This window comes from Mirounga angustirostris, unplaced genomic scaffold (genome assembly GCF_029215605.1).
Source record: "Mirounga angustirostris isolate CCGP_5_RB_7025 unplaced genomic scaffold, mMirAng1.0.hap1 SCAF_5, whole genome shotgun sequence".
NCBI lineage: Eukaryota > Metazoa > Chordata > Mammalia > Carnivora > Phocidae > Mirounga > Mirounga angustirostris.
This window is the reverse complement of record NW_026991713.1, coordinates 40,131,209-40,151,134: the sequence shown is the minus strand read 5'-3', so window position 1 is coordinate 40,151,134 and position 19,926 is coordinate 40,131,209. Positions and strand designations below refer to the sequence as shown.

Sequence of the window (19,926 nt, the reverse complement as noted above, 5' to 3'; positions counted from 1 at the left end):
AGATGGTTTAAGTCACATGTTTTGAAATTATAGAAGGACAATTTACTTGGATAGCTCTGCAACCATTATGCAAAGCCAAATAGTGAATGAAATGACCTTCTCACCTCTAGATACATATATTAACATAATACATTTACAAATGTGTTGAATACTTCATTCATTTAGCAAAGAGACAATCCATACTGTGGACATAGAATAGGATGATTTACTCCAATCCAGGTACTCTAAACATAAACATTCAAGTCTAGAATGTCCTTCAGCGTATCTATTGTCAGTCAGTTGGCAATCAAATTGAATTAGTCACTGCTGATGAAGGAATGTGCCTAAAAGATCTCTCTCACCCTCCCTCCCTCTCTCTCCTCACTCTCCCTGTCTCCTCACTCTACCTCGCTCTCTCTCCCCACCCTCCCTTCTTTTCTTCTTTCTTTCCTTCTTTCAGAGCTTTGTTCCTTCCAACAGATTGCACACTTTACAAATCCATAGTTTCTTTCACCTTTTATTGTATTTCACATATGCACACACAGATATAATTCTAAATCTTGTATTTCTTTCCTTTTTCTCATTCCAATCCACAACCGCTCTATCAGAGGGTTGTTCTGCATATTAATTCATCAATACCTATAAAAATCCAGCATAGTGCCTGGAAAAAAGGAGACATTCCCTTTCACTTGCCTCATAGTATATATGCCTCCTATTGTTTTGAAAGCCAGACATTATATTAAAAAGAAATGTAGTGCCTGTGTCAAAGGAAAAAAATAGCAAATTTTGAAATGATAATCAGACTCATTCTAAACCAATGACATAAATTCCCTAAGGTTTTGAAAGTACCCACAGCTTTTGTGATCGCTTAAGAGATTCCTGCCTGCTTCCTCACATGTAACAACTTAGTTTTCTTAAATATGAGCATTTGTGATAAATATATTTCTCAATTTTGTGCTTTGCTTTTATTCCAAATTTTAAGACTACTGTTTCTGAAGCAGTTGTACATTCAGTCAACCACATCTTTCTTTAAATTCATGATTATCAGTTGGCCTAAAAAGTTGAGTGTTATTAGAACTCTAAAGCAATAAGCACTAAGTAAATAAATTCTTATTTCAAATTATGAACATGAGGTACTGCTTGGGAAACACAACAGGTTTGTGACATTTGACAGTCTCACTGTGGTACTCTGGTCTTAGACACAGTAGAAAAGAGTTCAGTGTGATTAACCTGTTGATTAGCTACAGAAACCATGCATATTACATTTCATTTAAAGAAAAATTTCATTTTCTTCTTTTATAACTAACTGATAATAATGATGGTACTGACCATCAACTTACATAAATTCAGAACTCAAAACGATGAAAGTCTTTGCCTAGAAGCTTCAAAAGGGTCTTCTTGGGACATTTAGATTTCTTGTGTTTTCTTTTTTATTTTGTTTTTTCCATTAAAGTGATATATTCTTCTTGAGAAGAAACCTACAGACTCTATGCAGGCAATCTTTTCTTCATAATCGCCAGCAGAATATGCCATGCTGTTGTATTTCTAGCACGAACAGTAGAGGTTGCTTGGCGGCTTTGTTTAATATTGCTTTAGAAATTGACATACTGCTGGCCATGAAAGTGTTAGGAGAAAAGAGGGACTCCACTGAAACTGTTATTGAACATTTCAGAGGCAGACTGTCAGCCTACCTTAAATAGAGACACCCATTAAATTCACGTTTCTGTAGAATTGGGATCACATTCTCGCTGTCCAGCAACCTACTATTTTCATCATCTAAGCCTCAGAATAATGAGGCTATGTGTGCTTTGTTTTTCAGTGAGCCCAACCAATCTGTCTCAGTTTAACCTTCCTGGGCCCAGCATGATGCGCTCAAATAGCATCCCAGCCCAAGACTCTTCCTTCGATCTCTATGATGACTCCCAGCTTTGTGGGAGTGCCACATCTCTGGAAGAAAGGCCACGTGCCATCAGTCATTCAGGCTCATTCCGAGACAGCATGGAAGAAGGTAGGCGTAGGGGGAAATAAAGATGGAGTTACTTTATTTAACTCAGAGGTGAAAACTGTCACATCAGTCACCATCACAAGGATTCCTGAAGAGTAAATAAATTAGTAAGTATAACTCTCATTTAGGGAGCCCTGAAGATTGAAGAAGTTTTAGTCTGCATTACCTTCTGGTTCTTTATGCATTTGGAAATATGCCAGAAATTGTTTAGATTGATACTTGGTTGTAGAACAGTTCAGAACAAATCCAGTGTTCTCATACAGAAATCCTCATTATTTTAGAGACTATTTGCCCTGGTGTGTCAAATACCAGAGCCAATGTTTTGTTTGACATCTCAGTTAAAGAATCATAAAGATACATAAACCAGAAAAATTATCTTATGAAACTACCACACGTTGCCAACTTGTATTCTCAGAAACTCCCTCTGGTGTTGGTTTCTGTTATCATATCATATTAGAACTCATATCATGTCTACTTTTTGCCTTATAAGTTTCATTTCCTTACCCAATGCAATAAGGTTCTATGTGAATACTTTATAAGTTCTATTTGAAAAACTCAGGAGGCTTAATTGACGTTCAAATGTATGTAATTTTTAAAAACTGTATAACCACAGGTTGAAATTTGATAATATTTGAGAGATTTTCCTCTTTGATTTAATGAATTATTTTTTAAAGTATCCATAGAGGAAAATTGTGGCACACATATTACAAAGCATATCAGCTAAGGATAAAATAAAGGTAAACATAAAAGTTTAAATTGATCAGAATAAAATCAGATATTTGTACCTTTGGGGTAAATACCTAGTAGTGCAATTGCTTGCCATTTGCAACGACGTGGATGGAACTAGAGGGTATTATGCTAAGCGAAATAAGTCAATCAGAGAAAGACAATTATCATATGATCTCACTCATGTGTGGAATTTAAGAAACAAAACAGAGGAGCATAGAGGAAGGGAGAGAAAAATAAAACAAGAGGAAATCAGAGAGGGAGACAAACCATAAGAGATTCTTAACTCTAGGAGAAAAACTGAGGGTTGCTGGAGGGGAGAGGGGTGGGGGGATGGGGTAACTGGGTGATGGGCATTAAGGAGGTCATGTGATGTAATGAGCACTGGGTGTTATACACAACTGATGAATCACTGAACTCTACCTCAGAAACTAATAATACACTATATGTTAATTAACTGAATTTAAATAAAATAAAATAAAATTTAAAAAAAAAAGAATAACATCGACATGAAATCAGCCAACTATCTTAGTCTTTCATAATTATGTATAAAAGAAAGGACTCCATATCTTGAAACATATCAAGTTTTAAGCCTCTGGTCATCCATTTATTTGTGGTATGAACTTGGGTCAATTTCTTAACTTTATCAGTGCTAATTCCTGCATCTGTAATTTCACAGCTTTGTCATGAAAATGAAATTAGGGAGTAGTTCTGTTCCTTTCTCTTTCTCCTTCCTACTCTCTTAAAGGCTCTTCTGACTAAAAGTTTAGATAGCTATGAAAATTGATTTCATGTTTTCAGGCCACCACTGTACATTTCTTCTGCTAGCACTAAATCGGTTGACCATCATTGCCACTACCTTTTGGGATATTAACCGAACCACTGAGTTCACTGTGACAAATAGTGGATTACACCCCGAGAGTCTGCTGATTGTGGCAGAGTAGATAGACAAAATTGAACTAATTGGAAATGTAAAGTCGTTGCTTTTTTGAGATGGTTCTATCACTCTCTTCACAGACTGGCATATTATAATACTGTAAAAATAATTTGCTAAGCATACTGATGGCTCATCTAGAGTGCCTCATTTACAGATAAAGTGCTCTTCATATGCTTGGGAAAGTCTGGCCTTCTGTGTAGGAGGTTTAAATAATCTCAATTGCTGAACACCAGCCTGAGTGGGCAAGATGGCTTTTTGATGCCCATACATTGAACACGGAACTATTATAATTCTTACATTGTGGTCTACAACCAAGGGATTATTGAACTAGCAAGATGGAAGGGACTTTATTGATGCCCTCCCTGCTCAGTGATCACCGTGAAGATAAAGAAACAACCACACACTAGGAGGTCATAGACCTATAAATAGTAAGTAACAGCAACAAACCAAAAATGGGATCTCCTGATTCATTGTCCACCTGTCTTCTGTACACCAGGCTGAAAATCCTAGTGCATACTGGTGCATACTTAGTGCATACTGTTTATTAGAGTTTGGAAGAATGTGGGATTTTGTTTGTTTTGTGTTCTTTAGATGACTAACATTTTGCCCATCTCACAGAGTGGTGGTAGTTGCTTGAGCTAGAAATCTGGGAGTTGTCCTTTATTCCTCTTTTGACCCACGTTTTTATATTCAGTCAGTTTTAAAGAGGTTCTTCCTAGTGTCCCTCAAATTCATCCCTTTCTTTTGAGCCACATGCCACAATCCCACACAGCTTTTCCAATCCTCTCTCCAGACCAGCTTGTGAGCATCTCCCATGTACTCTTGCCTTGCATTGCTCTAGAGAGTATTTTTATTACTCTATTATAATTATCTTCTTAGTTGTATGCCTTTCTACTTTTTTTTTGAGCTTCTGGGATTGTGTCATCATTTTTATAGTCCCAGGATCTAGGAAGGGCCTGTCACATTGGGTGGGCCCAACTAATGTTTGTTGAATGGATGAATATGCAGAAATAACTTTACATTACCCCACAGTGAAAAGAGGAAGGACTTTTCTACAAATATAATTAAGCACAATTTTACCACCTTTTGGGCTTAACACATTAGATGTGCAAAAATATAAAAACAGTCTATCAATTGTTTAAGATGCTATTTTGGTAGACCTCGATAATAAACAGTATGCAATTTCCATTCTTAATTTCAGTGAGACACCACCTTGAAATAAACATTTTTTTCTATGACTAGAACTACAAAAGAAACAATAATTCTCCATTTAAAAGAGCATAATCAACTCATCACAGATAATGTTGAAATAGCAAGTTCAATCAAATGCTTATTTCCCTGAAAGTATATGGAGAAAAACAGTGAAAATGGATCTTTGTTGTATAAAAATGAAATTAAATACCTAAAACACATAAAGCTTTTTTTTTTTTTTTAAGTTTTAAAGTTTATGGCAACTTTATTTTAGGTTTCCATGATTTTCTGGTAATTTATTCTGTGGAAGTTTACTATAGCTTTAAATATGCACACAGCATGCTCAAAGGGCTTGTGTTTGTCAAATCCTCTCTCTATCATGATGAAGGAGGTATTTTAGGGGGACAGATATGGGACCTTCCCATGTCTCAACATTTTGACCTTGAGAAAATAACCACAGAACTGTCCTCCGATTGTTGTATCTAGCTGTTATTATTTTACTTCCCCGTTCCCTATTCTCCACTCTCCAGCAAAGACGCGCTGTTTCTAAGCAGACTTGATTATTTCACCTCTTGTTCTTTTTTGCTTTTTCCAGTTCACGGCTCTTCATTATCACTGGTCTCCAGCACTTCTTCTCTTTACTCAACAGTAAGTATCCACTGTGAAGATATAGCTTCTGCCTTTCCCAAGCACGCAGATGATTCAGTAGATTGATATTGAAAAATGTTGCCCAGTGAGAGAATGTGTGCTGAGCTCCCACATACCCCATCTGCTGGCAGGTGCTGCCGGGCCAGCGCCTCCGTGGCCCACTTAGATGTGCCTCCGCTTGACTTTCGTGTACTTACGAAAATCAGTGAGTGCATGAAAAACTGAATTTTGTAAGACCTACTGGGGGTATGACTGGGAATCCCCGAACCCATGTACTGAGCTGTACCATAAATTTATGATATTGACAAGTTTTCCTTGTTCGGATCTCTGAGCCACGACTGGCAATTGTCCTATGGTATTTTCTCCGTTTTATTATTTTGATTTTTCAAGTTCAGTCTTTGAGAAGATTGTGCCAAAGGGTAAGGGCCTAAAAGGCCTAGAGGTTTTTTAAAGAACATATCTTCTGAAATAGAGTGTGGTTTTTAAAACTATTTCTTAAAAGAGAAAAATGGCAGGCTTTCAATTTATTTTCCCTATGTGTAAAAACAAAAAAGATCTATAGGAAGTTGTATTTAATAAGAGGATTCCTTCATGCCTAGGTAAGAGTGAGGTCTATTTAGTTTACTGAATTTCACTGGGACTTGAGTGCTGTGAATAATCCTTAGTCCAGTACTGAAAGAGTCATAAAAAGTTCAGTCTTGGCTGTCACTGAGCAATTAAGCATGACGGGCAAAACTAATTGTTTTACTCATTTCATTAGGTTTAAATGTTAGGGCCCTCCTTTTATAAGCACATCTTGCATAGTTACTGCTTTGGACCTTTATTCAAGATCGGACTACTACTGGGAAAGACAATATTTTTCTCATAATTTCTCCTTTTAATGATTAAATTTGCTAATTAGACTCTGTAAATGAAGGAATCACTATTATTGTTTAAATTTACTGCTTTTGGCGAATGGATGAGAAGTGAGAAAGGTGAAATATTTTGGAAAAGAACACATAAAGGAGATGTGTTAACATTTAGTGTCCCTCCTCCTTGGCCCGATGCCACTGCTTGTTAGGGGGACATGCTCTGACTTAAACCATTGGGGTTGAAGTCTCTGTATAACATCCAAAGATGCAGCATGATTATAATATTTTAAATATATGCAAAAACAGTATTTGGATAAAACTGCCTTCATGCAGCCTGAGAAAGACTCAAGAAGAAAAGGAGCATGGGTTAAGGGAAAACAAATGGCCAATTCGTATGTAACCAGAGTCCAATAGTACTTTTTTGGATAATAAAAATGTTCTATGGCTGCGCTGTCTAATACAGTAACCTCTGGCCACATGTGGCTATTGAGGATTTGCAGTGTGTCAGGTGTCACAGAGGAACTGAATTTTTAAGTTTCATTAATTTAAATTTAAATAGGCACATGTGCCTAGTAGCTACTATATTGGATATTGCAGGTTTATAGGGAACAGAGGGGGTACATTTTGAAAATTGTAGATAGGCTCAGTCGGTTAAGCATCCGACTCTTGATTTAGGCTCAGGTCATGATCTCAGGGTTGTGAGATCGAGCCCCACATTGGGCTCCACGCTGGGCATGGAGCCTGCTTAAGATTTTCTCTCTCCCTCTCCGTTGGCCCCTCCCCCTCTTAAATAAATAAATAAATAGATAGATAGATAGATAAATAAATAAATAATTGTAAATAAATAAGAAGAGATGTCAATCAGAAAGCATAAATGAGGAATACTGTAGTAGCCCTATGGTACGAAATGTGAACAGAGATGAAAGTAAAGTGACTAATATACACATACGTATATGCCCAAATTTAGAAATGAAATACACCCTTGTGTTATGTGTGAGAAGAATGGATTAGGTGATCAAGCCACGTGAGAAGGTGATATTATTAGGATATTAGGGAATTCAAATAGTTGTACAGAAAATGATGGAAATTATATTCTTGAATTAATAAATAACCTAGAGTTAAACAATTCAAATAAATGCATATTTGGTGGACTGATAGAAAAATCAGAGATGATGAGGAGTCATTCTGACTTCTGTGCCCCATTGTCATGCACTGAGATTCCACTGGCAATGAGAAAATATCTGTAAAAGTGCTTTTCAAACCATGAAGTAAAAAGGCAATTTATCATTATTTTTCACGCCTTCTTAAGGACTGTGGATCAAGATTCAGTTGATTTGGATTGTTGCTTAACTCTATCAGCAGCTATTGTGTGACATCAGGCAAATTGCTAAGTTTCTTTGGACTATACCTGTAAAATAAAATTGGAAAACAACGGCCAGATCTATCCCATCTGTCCCATGGATTTTGTGTAAATTATTAGAGAAGACCAGGAATGTTGTATACCATAAATTACAAAAATTATGGTGTACTACATGGTTCTAGGAGCACTGTTTATATCATGGTCTATGTGAATTACATCTTTTGAAGTTATGCAGTATACAACTAACACAGCTATGCATGGCATTCCTTCATAGAATAATATAAGTGTCTAAGGGGAGAAAAAGTTCTTTTTTTTTTTTTTTTAAGAAAAATATTAGGCTTGGGATGCCTGGGTGGTTCAGTCAGTTAAGGGTCTGCCTTGGGCTCAGTCATGATCCCAGGGTCCTGGGATCGAGTCCCACATCGGGCTCTTTGTTCAGCGGGGAGCCTGCTTCTCCCTCTGCCTGCGCTCCCCCTGCTTGTGCTCTCTCTCTGACAAATAAATAAAATCTTAAAAAAAAAAAAATTCTGAACTTAACATTCTGATTTAAAAAAAAGAATATTAGGCTCTATCTGCTCTTATTAGGCAAAATACTGTTCTTATGAACCATGAGTATGAACCATGTTTACTCTAACATTATCATATATCCAGCTTATAGAATTATATATTTTGCTGTATGCATTTCACTTAAAGATATTAAAACAAACTAGTAAAGATGCCTTGTTGCAAAGAACATTTACCTATAAAATCACCAATCTAACAAATCTCATTGGAAGGATTCTTCCCCTATAGATCTTTTAAAACTTCTATCACTGATAGTTCAGTAAATTTTTCAAAAGTATCTTGTTATAAAGTTGAGTATGTTACCTTACAGAATTTCTGAGCAGAAAGATTCTGGAAATTTTCATATTGGTTGGAAATCACAGCCCTAATTTCATCAAGTTGTTACCTTTGGCAAACTTAGAGTTTGTGTGCTTGTGTTTAAATCCAAGTCAACACTGTGAAATCTGGAGCTTTTATCTAAAAATGCAAATTGCTAAATTCTTTTTAATGTAATCGGAATATCTAGCAACACTGAGATTAAATTCCTCCAGGTTTACCCTCCCTTGGCATCCACCCCTTTAGATGTCAGCCTGTGTTCTCAGGCTGGTTCCTGCCTCCACCACTTCTTCGTTTCTTCCTCGGTTTGGGTTCTCAGTTATTATTGTACTGTTGCTTTTCTCATAGGAAAGACCTACCCCTTATTACCCATATCTCTATGAAAAGTGGGGAAAATAAATGATAGTTGAGGAAGGCTGTGTGATTTTTTTTTTTTAATTCTCGAGGCTTTTTTTTTTATTCTTTATATTCCTGGCCCTTTGATCCTTGCAATAAATAGGTTCTTTCTGACTGATCGTATATTAAAAACTTTATCGAATCTGTTTTGTACTTGGAATCTAATTTATATTGATTTAATAAGAGCAGAGGCCATGTTTGGTTCATTAGCATATTTCCTAACACACAGCTAATACTGAAGGAAATTTTTTTTTAGTAAGCTTGAATGGGCGAATGAATGGCCAATTAATGGTTTATGGAATAAAGAATCGTCGCATATATTTTTATTTAGGCAAAATGTTTTATACTGTCTACCATCCTTCAGGACATTGGGCTTGGTTCAAAACCATCATTTAAAAATGGCAAGTAATCACATTCCTTCATTATTAATCCCAAGCCTAAATTGCTGAAAGAAATATAATATTAATATTCTGCCTCACTGTTTCAACTTGATGATAACACCTTACCTAGTATTAATAGCCACGGGGTATGAAATAAGGGAAAGATTAAAGAAAAAGATCGTTCTGAATAAACAGTGACAAGAAAAGTCATTATATACAATACCTATAGAATCAATATGTAATGATAACGCTTCTCATTAGTATATATAACATATTCAAGGCTTTTCTTATGAGAAAATATGATGGATATCTTTTTTACTTTTTTGTTAAATAAAATACATTGCTTTTTTTTAAACATACAAATTATTTATTATCAGTTTTATGTAATCCTAGTAGGCCTTGAATCAGGATTTGGGCAGAATATGGTGGCAATAAACATGCAAAGTTCTAGGGAAAACAGTCATAGTTAATTGTACCATATGTCTTAAGGCAAACAACTCCCAGCTTTTTTTTTGCTTTGAGATGAAATTTCCATCTTAAAATTAGCTCCCTACTTCTGATTCACAAACTGTATCTAAAACCTTAAAATTATTAGAATTAAAAAATAAAATCTTCCCTTAAAAATTAAAGTTGAGATGTAAAATATGCAGGTTTTATGTTAGCATTTATTTTTAAAACACAGCTTTCTTATAAAGCTATTAGGATTCTATTTAACCACACTATTATTTAAACACTATATTACTAACTATACATTATTTTTAAGAGTAGAGAAAATACAAGAAAGAGAACACTCAAGAAATGCTATGCATAAAAAATATCTTTATGTTTATTTTACTTTGTTTTATTTTATGTTTTCTGGAGGAAAAAAAGGGGCTAAAAAGTAGTTCAGGTACTTCTGCATCGGTTAACCAGGAAATATCCCCAAAGGAGAGAGAGGAAATAAGAGATTTTTTTTCGCTTTGAAACGGCTCAAAGCAATGGGCACATTTGTACTGTTCAACGATATTATTCATTCTCCAGTTTTTTCCAGAATAAGGGAGCTTCCCAAATGTAATGGTGCACATAACTCATTATCTGGTGTTTTGCAGCCCAGCACAAAGAAGAAAAACAGAGCTAGGAATTTTCTGCAACTGAGTCCAAAACAGCCTGCAAGTTCCTACAGCAGTCCTCATTTCCATAACGTGTATGACCCAAAATGTCTGTCAGCCGCTTTTATCACCACCTTGACACTGGGCATTTTACTGTTTTGCTGACTTGCAGCTCAGTAAACTTAATGAATCATCATTAGGGACAATAAAAGAAGATAGAAAATAATAAACTGATTTTCTGTGGTTATCAGTAGAGGTCAATATGTTCCCTCCAGCTTTATTTGGCATTTTTTATGATCTGCAAATCGCAGAATAAAATTCTGACTCCTAAGTCTAGCTGAAGATCTCTCTAGTATCATGGAGTGCATTTTCTATAATATGTATGAAAAAAAATCCATTGTTTCCTTTTTCCCTACAACCGTTTTTTTTAGAGCATAATTTTATATAACTACTTTTGTTTTTGTTGCTTATGGTCTGAATCTTAGAGTGACATCGTCTTTTAATTCCAACTTTGCTTTTAAGGCATATTATATATCCATGAATCAAATAACCTACATTTTCAATATATCATTTATGTATAAGGAAGTATTCATTTGCAATCATAAAGGTTCCTGTTATAATAATATAATAATATCATCATAATTATAATATATAAATACAATATAACTCTCATAATCATTAATAATAATATTATAAAATAACTTGTATTTTACTATAATAATACGTATTTACTAGTCTTATGTTGGATCATAATATTTTAAAAATACAATATAATTATACAATGGAGTTATTCATTTATACTTGTAGAGAAAAATGACATTAGTTATTTATAGATAATTTTTTACTTTTTGTCTTTTACAGGCTGAAGAAAAAGCTCATTCAGAGGTAAAATTCGTGGCATTTTCATATTGGACTCGGTTTACATTTGTGATGAAATGAATGTTTCCACCACTAGAGGGCTCTGTGATACAGTAGCATAGTTCTCCAGGGCTGCTGATGGAAGCAATCCTCTAGTTGATAAGGCCTTGGGTATTTCCTCATAAAGAAAATGAAAGGAAGTTTTTAAAAACAAGCTCTCCCCTCATATTCTAGAATGGAGTTTTAGATCAACAACTAACAGATTGCCTGTAGTAGTAAGCACTCATTGAATCTGATGAATGAATGAATGTGTGGTCTTTCACATTTATTGTAGTCTCTTTTCCCCAACGCCTGTGAGACCAACTGCATAGGATTAATGAAACTGTTGAATCTTAGGCACCAGATCTCCACAACAGAAGCTACCAGCATCCCAGTGCATCTGTTTCATGCCAGGACTTTGATGCTCTAATCACCACTTTATGTCTACTGTGGTCTATTGTTCCAATCACATGCATTTCACAAATACACACTTGGTTGCAATCATGTACCAATCAGATTGCAACCTGGAGAGAATGTTCTTTTTATTTCCCTTTGTAAAAGAATTGTCCTATCCAAGGAGAGCAGGACTTTAATTAAGCCTTTATTCAAGGTGTGGTAATGACTGTTTGATTGTTTACACTGAGGCAAGCAGACCACAGAGAAATCAGTATCTTGGCAGTAGCCTTTGCAAAGGAACTCCTTGCCCTACTTTGCTTTTAAAGTAAAATTTGTGCTATGTTTAAGAATATCGAAATAATATTGATTATAGCAATTTGATCTTTATAATTGCTAGGCCAAAATGTGAATATGTTTAAAAAAAAAAAACCTAAACTATTTTATTTATATTGCATGGACAGGACAACGCTTCTAATTTGGTCCTAATATGGCTACTGAGGTATACAAATGCTGCCTATTTGCCTGATTAGTACTTATCTGACTCCCCTTTGTATCATTCCTCCCCCTAATGGGTCTGGTTTTTAAAAAATAATTTACATTATTTTAAGGTTTCCTAGATTACATTGTAAAGGATCATGTAATAGAGACTTTAATTTGAGAAAGGCTCTTTGGATTTGTATTGGCTTAAGATGAAATAGATGGTCTGTTTTCTGGGACTATCTGTGGTCATCATTTGAATGCAAGTCAAGTCCTATTTCGGAGCTAGTGTATCTCTTTAAAAAAAAAAAAAAAAACAGGAGTGAAATGGAATCACATTTGCTGAAAATTGCTAAGTGTCCACTGTCTCTGCTTCCAGCTTGAAGCTCACTTTGAGTTTCTCAATGTTGACTACCATTTCTTTTCTTCAAAAGAGGGGGGGAAAGACAATTAATGAACTGTGTCAAGAATGCTCTTTCAAACTGAGACAGTATTCTTAAAGCCCAACCACAATAGAAAACTTCTTTTTGCAGAAATGAGAAGAATTTGAGTAGAATGTTTGGCATTTAAATAACTAAGATCCCTTGAGACCAGAAGTCTACTTGTAGACTTAGTCTCAGATGGTTATAGATGTTTTACCCTTACTAATCGGTGTTTACGTGTCTCAGGAACATGAGACATGCAGATTAAACTGCAGAAAGTGCTTATATTAACAATTTAAATGTGCTATGAAATACTCTCTCTTTCTGGTTCAATTTTATTACAGTGTGAACTTAGCTAAAGAGGAAGATATCTAGCATATTTATTTTGTTGGCGTATCTAATTATTTGAACAGTATTACTGATTTTCCCCCTTACTTTTAAACTATAGATAATCTATAAAGCATTTCTACTCTGAGCTAATAGTAACTCAATGAATAAAAGGCATTATAATAAAGATTTGGGAAGGCTTCTCTGACTATTAGCCATTGAAACTCCAGCTAATAAAATTATTTTCAAATATGGACTCAATATACATGGAATTAGAGCCAACTTTCAGTGACTACAGCTTCTGAGAAGTTGCCAAACTACAGAAAATTAAAATAAGCACACACCAAAAAAAACTGAGTATTTTTTGCTAAAACTCCATGCTAAACGCCATGCTAGAACATTCAGTACTTTTTGCTAAAAGAAGACCTAGAAAAAATGTGTACATGTATATTTAATTTTTAAAAAGAAAAGATTTTACTGCCTGAGTTTTATTATCACAAGTTCCTTAAGCTAGAAGAATCAATAGAGAAAGTAAACTGATTCTTGAGTCAGGCAGATAGGGCAATGGAGAAAGCAAGCATCCTTTAATTTGCACAGTTGAGTCCTAACCTTAAACACAGTCACTTACCTCTCCTTACATGTGGCATTTGACTGTTACTATATAGCTAGGGCTCACATTTCTTTGGTTTTTCAGGAATTGGTGCTGATACACTAATTAAGGGATTGCATGAGCGAAATAGAATATTTGCTTTCTTGGATTAAATTCTTAGTTTTAAGTAAAAATACTAGCGTATTGAATTGATTTTTTTTTAAATTACACTTAGCAAATCCACAAACTGCGGCGAGAGCTGGTTGCATCACAAGAAAAAGTTGCTACTCTCACATCTCAACTGTCAGCAAATGTAAGTCACTTTTGATTATTTTTTGATATATCAAAACAGATTTGTATGTAGTAAATGCGATAATTTTGGTAACAGACATGCAAACTTTAAGTGTCCAAAAATAAACATTCTTCAGTCCCTCATATAAAGGTAAACTTTCCTGCACACTGAGTCATAAAATGTAAACCCTAATTGGTTGATTAAAAGAGCTCTTTGTTTCTTCTAAGGCTGGAAACATTAGTAACAGTTTCAAGGGTTATTTCTTTTCTTATGTCTTCTTTTTATTACCCTCTATAGATTCTTTTTCAAGCCACAATATGGTTGGGGGTTGATAGTGATTAGATTTGGAAGATAAACAATTCTATGCACCCTGCCTTCTTCAGCACGATTTACTGGCAGTTAAGCATCCAATTAATTCTAAAAAAAAAATTAACTTAGGTCTAAACTTGGGTATCTGAGCTATATTGTGAATGAGAGATAGTTCTCTTAAAAACCTTGGTAGCCTCCTCACAGAAGTTTGACCCACTGAGAGTGGCAAAAATGATGCCAATGGAGACCATCAATAATATTAACATTTACTGAATTTCTTTCAGTGTGCCAGGGAGTACTCCAAATAGATGCAGAATAATACAGGGTAACATGTGGCATTGTACCTCGTCCTAAGGAACAGTAGTGTTAGGAGAAGCAGTGAGGGGTAAGGAAGCTCCCGCTGCTTTGCCGTATGTCCTGCCACCTCCATTCAACGTTAATCTGCTCAGTCGGACCATGTAGTTTTGGGCCCCTCGTCTGCCTAACCAATCTCTGCTCTCCACTGAGGTTTTCTGTGTCCTGGACAAAGCATGACATAGGAGGAGAGAGCAGGTGTAGGCCCACGGGGTATGACTTGATTAAGAGAGATTTTAAGGATAAAAATTATTGTGTATTATAACTTCCACAGCATGTAAGTAAGTCATTTCACTCACCGCGGATTCATTTTAGCACTCCATTTGAATGGATTTTATCTTCTCAACTTTGGGAGAATCAACTTCATTTGGGATTGCCTATATTTCTTCTTATAGATGTTGTTGGGGGATTGTTAAAAATAATAGCAGGTTTTAATGTAGTGTTCCATGATTCATTGTTTGCGTATAACTACATTAAAAACTAATGATGTAATATATGGTGATTAACATAACATAATAAAAAGTATATAAAAAATAATAGCAGGTGTTAGAGAATTTTTAGGCAATACTGGAAGAGAATGGAATTATTTAAGCTACAGTTTGTGTCTAAGAATAAGTCTTAAAGAAATAGTTCAGAAGCCGCTATAAATTTTATACTATAGGCTAGATGAATAATAGTATAAAACACTCTGTCTAGGTTCCTGACATATGTCCCAGAGGACATATGACAATGTAAATGCCAAAACCACATTGGGTTGTGTTTATCTGCAAAGAGGAAGGCTCAGTGACAGACCCTATGCATTGGATTATCAAGATATTTACAGATATCTTTAATGACGTGTCGGGATTTTATTTTATTGTGTAAATGTCTCGTGCATGGGTTTATAAATGCAGATATTAGGATAATAAACATCTGCTAATCATTGTGGAATTTGGGCTTTTACTATTTTTTAAAACCATTACCATTTCAAAAGCATTACATGCATGTGGTATTAAAAAGGAAAACTGAAACTAAAAAAAGTATGTAATAAAAAATGTATATTTGTTTTTCCCTCAGACACCCTTCCTAAATACGGTTGTTGGTTTGGGGCGGGGGGAGTATAGTTGACACACAATGTGACATTGGTTTCAAGTGTGCAGCTTAGTGATTTGACAAATTTATACATTATGCTACATTCACTACAGGAGTTGCTATCCTCTGTCCCATTACCTCACTATTACAGTATCACTGACTCTATTCCTTATGCTCTGTTTTTTATTCCTGTGACTTACTCATTCCATAACCGGAGGCCTATGTCTCCCTCTCCCCTTCACCTATTTGCCCAGCCCCCCAACCCCTTCCCCTCTGGCCCCCATCAACTTGTTCTCTGTACTTATAGTTCTGGTTCTGCTTTTTGCTTGTTCATTTTTTTCAGATTTCATTTATGAGTAGAATCATATGCCATTTGTCTTTCTCTTTTCTCTCATTTGTATTTCACTTAGCATAATACCTCAAGGTCCATCTATGTTGTCTCAAAAGGCACAATCTCATCCTTTTTTATGGCTGTGTAGTGTTCGATTGTTGGTTTCCTATATTTCCTTTCAACATTGATCTTTTTTATAGCCATGAATACATATAGGCATGTACACACTTGCAAAGGCTTGTACACACACACACACACACACACACGGAGGAGCAACCAGATTTTAACATAAGGGAGCAGTCCTGAAATTTGACTCTGTGCCATTGTTTGGAAAGGGAGCAAAATTTTTTTAAAGGTGTCAGTCATTGGCTCTCTACCACTTCTGCTCCAATCATGCATGCCACACTGACTTTCACTGATGTGTTTTCATGACTTTGGCTCATGTATTCTCAGCGGAGTGTTGATACGACCACCAGAAGTAGAAAATTGGTTTTTGTGGTGAGAAAACTTACTCTATTTATGCATAAAGCACAGTTATACATAGAATATAGAAGCAGGTATCCAGTGTATCTATGGTATTAAGACGTCATGGAGGAAGGGGGCTATTAGGAAAAAAGCATCTATAATGTCTCCTCAAGGAACAATAATGAAAAATGGAATGAATACAGAATTAGAGGAACTAATGTCAAATAGATGATTTTGCTTAAAAAGTGCTGATCTTAGAGAAAATGCCCAAATGTCTCCAGCTTCCCCTAGCCACATCTTTGTTATCCTTAGTAGTGTTTTCTGCACAAGGACGGGAGCCTAAATTATATCCTATTTTGCATGCTTTTTTTTTTCCTTCATAATGCATTTTATAAATCTGAAATCACCTAAGAGCCATACAAAAAATTGTACATAGCAACTTTATTTTTAAAACATTGCAAACAACCAAATATCCCTTCATAGGTCATTGGATAAAACAAACTATGGTGTTATACACAAACAATGAATCATGGAACACTACATCAAAAACTAATGATGCAATGTATGGTGATTAACATAACATAAAAAAAAAAGAAAAAAAAACAAACTATGGTAGATCTCTATCATGGATTACTACTCAGCAGTCTTGTATATCTATGTCAATTTGTATTTTTAAACATATAATCTCCTTTATACATTTAGAAATTTGAATTACTCATAAGTTACCTATTAACTGCAAATCATCTTGAACTTACTGTCTTTAGCATTTGGTTTATAATGTCACTTTAAATCCCATAGAGCATAATGAGTCATCAAAGGATTTTTTAGTTAATATTTTATTTTTTCTTAGTTCTAAAAAGTACTGCATTTAAATTTCATTCAGAGAATATATTCAGATATTCAAATTAACAAATTCAGATGCTTGTTAATATCTGTTGATGTGTGTAATATATACATATATTGTAATATACATGTACAGAAATTAAATTAATCATAAGCCTGAATAAAATTATATCTGTACAGAACTCTTTTTTTAAAAATATTTTATTTATTTGGCAAAGAGAGAGAAAGCACAAGCAGGGGGAGTGGGAGAGGGAGAAGCAGGCCCCCAGCTGAGCAGGGAGCCCCATGCAGGCCTCGATCCCAGGACCCTGGAATCATGACTTGAGCTGAACGCAGCCGCTTAACTGACTGAGCCACCCAGGCGCCCCTGTACAGAACTCTTTAATATAAGTCAAAAATTATTTTTAATCTTGTAATCCTATTTGGAAGTAGAGATGAACCTTGTATTTTTTTAGTTTCTTTAGACCAAAAGTAAACTTTCTACCTTTTAGTTAAATAAGATCACTACAATGAGCATTGTTGTATAGAAGTGAAGTAGTAAAAGAGCCATGATTTTTATAAGGATGAATTACAGTGGGTTTGGCTCTGTAGAAAATATCATTAACTGTTGTTTTTTTATTTAATGATCATTTAAGTGCCTAGATATTCATTTTTTACTCAATATTTTAATAATTCTATCAGGACTAAAATGATTTTCCTTAATTTGGTTTTTTGTTTGTTTGTTTTTTGTAATTGATCTGTCAATTGATCTGTGTTTGGGCCTGGCATAATTATATTTGTAGAGAGTCCACACAGTAATCCATGTTTTAATTTTTAAATTTGAAACTTACCTGCTTCTCTATTAAAATGCTTTGTTCCCACGTTGTTAAAAGGGGCAGCATAGGGGCACCTGGGTGGCTCAGTCGGTTAAGCATCTGACTCTTGGTTTTGGCTCAGGTCTTGATCTCAGGGTTGTGAGATGGAGCCCCATGTTGGACTCTGCGCTCAGTGTGGAGTCTGCTTGAGATTCTCTCTTTCCCTCTCCCTCCGCCCCTCCCCCTGCTTTCTCTCTCTCTCTCTCTCTCTCTCTAATAAATAAAAAGATCGTAAAAAAAAAAAAAAGGAACAGCAGTAAATTAGAAAGGTGCCCAACCAACTCACTCCTCATTTGACTGGCAGAGTAAAACCTCCATTCAGTAGAATGTGGGCTGAGTCTTCCCATCCACTTGTGAAGTTCTCTGATCAGAGCTGCAGAAAGCCCTGGAAGGACTCTCTGTAAAGCACTTTCTACTAGGATGTCTTTAGAAAAGGGGGGGGGGGCACCTGGGTGGCTCAGTCAGTTGAGCGTCTGCCTTCAGCTCAGGTCATGATCCCAGGGTCCTGGGATCGAGCCCCACATCGGGCTCCCTGCTCTGCGGGAAGCCTGCTTCTCCCTCTCCCACTCCCCCTGCTTGTGTCCCCTCTCTCGTTGTGTCTCTCTCTGTCAAATAAATAAAATCTTAAAAAAAAAAAAGAAAAGAAAAGAAAAGAGAGAGGGTATGTTGGCAGATACTGCTGTCTGACCTTCCCTGGACCAGTGCCCCACCTATGAACAGGAAGAAAAGAGGACCCCCCCCCCAAGCAAGCATCTGCAAATGTATGGTCATATCATGCAGTCAGCCAGGTGCCCTCTGGCCTCTCACCCACACCTTCCTACAGCCAAGTCAGGTGGGGAGCATTCGTTTGTGTTCTAAAATATTTTGTTTACGAACCTCAGCTCTTACATATTTAGAAATGGGTACTAAGACTAGTTATTATTTCCATTTTTCAAAGATATCACTGAATGAATATGTCACAAAGGGTACTTTTTTTTGCCTTTCAGCATATAGGTCTTTTAGCCAAAAATCTCTCGGATGTTATTTTGTTTAGGATTGTGTCCTATTTTTTTGCTCTATTTAATATTTTTATGTATTCTGGCACTTACTGTTACTTTTCTGCATCTCCTTTCACAGAAAACAATTTTGCACATATTAACAATGACAAACACTGAAGGGACAATTTTATAATGTGTAAAAAATGTGAAACCTTATTTATGATAATTTCAGAATCATTTTCAGTTCGTCTATTGATTTTCAAATGTAAAGTCACACTTATATACATCTCCATATAAATCTATGTATTTTTTTTTTTTTTTTGGTTGGTGGACTGTCACTAAATTCTGGGTGAGTGAATACAATGCAGGCATTTTTCATAATCTTTCATTTTACTGTTTAGCAGCACAATAATTCTGTTTATGTAAAGATTCAGATTATATTCAGATTATATTATAGGATCCCAAAACTAAAGACAATATGTACTAGAAATACCTTCCCTTAACTAATATCTAGCCATGTCTATTTTATTCCCTTGACAAACTTCACCTAACACAGGTCGGGGAGTATTCATTATCATACTGATACAATTTTATTGTGGTTTGAAAATTATGCAGCTGCTAAGAGAAAAGTCAGAACCAGGTAAACCATGATCAGTAGTCCCCCTAAAAATCCACAATTTTAAAAAAGTCATCATTTATTAAGTTTTTCAGATAAGATCTATTGTCCTGTACTCAATTGGTTTTACTTTCCATTTTCTCTCTGTTGAGGTGACAAAGATCATCACTGGTAGGAATGGTTTCTGTTATTGGTTTCTTGGACTCCCTTTCCATTAATCCAACTGGTGAGAAATTTAACCTTGAATTACCTTCAAAATAACAAAG

General features: G+C 35.5%; 1 protein-coding gene across 7 annotated transcripts in view; it reads left to right on the top strand.

The window, feature by feature from the left end:
* Positions 1-19,926, top strand: part of NAV3 (neuron navigator 3) — an 803,480-nt gene that overhangs the window by 726,529 nt on the left and 57,025 nt on the right. For all 7 annotated transcript variants that reach the window (XM_064590847.1, XM_054506909.2, XM_054506908.2 and 4 more), the window contains 4 exons: positions 1,799-1,987; positions 5,434-5,486; positions 11,302-11,325; positions 13,784-13,861. In XM_064590847.1, the coding sequence (XP_064446917.1) occupies positions 1,799-1,987; positions 5,434-5,486; positions 11,302-11,325; positions 13,784-13,861 (344 nt within the window). The remainder of the gene's footprint in view (positions 1-1,798; positions 1,988-5,433; positions 5,487-11,301; positions 11,326-13,783; positions 13,862-19,926) is intronic.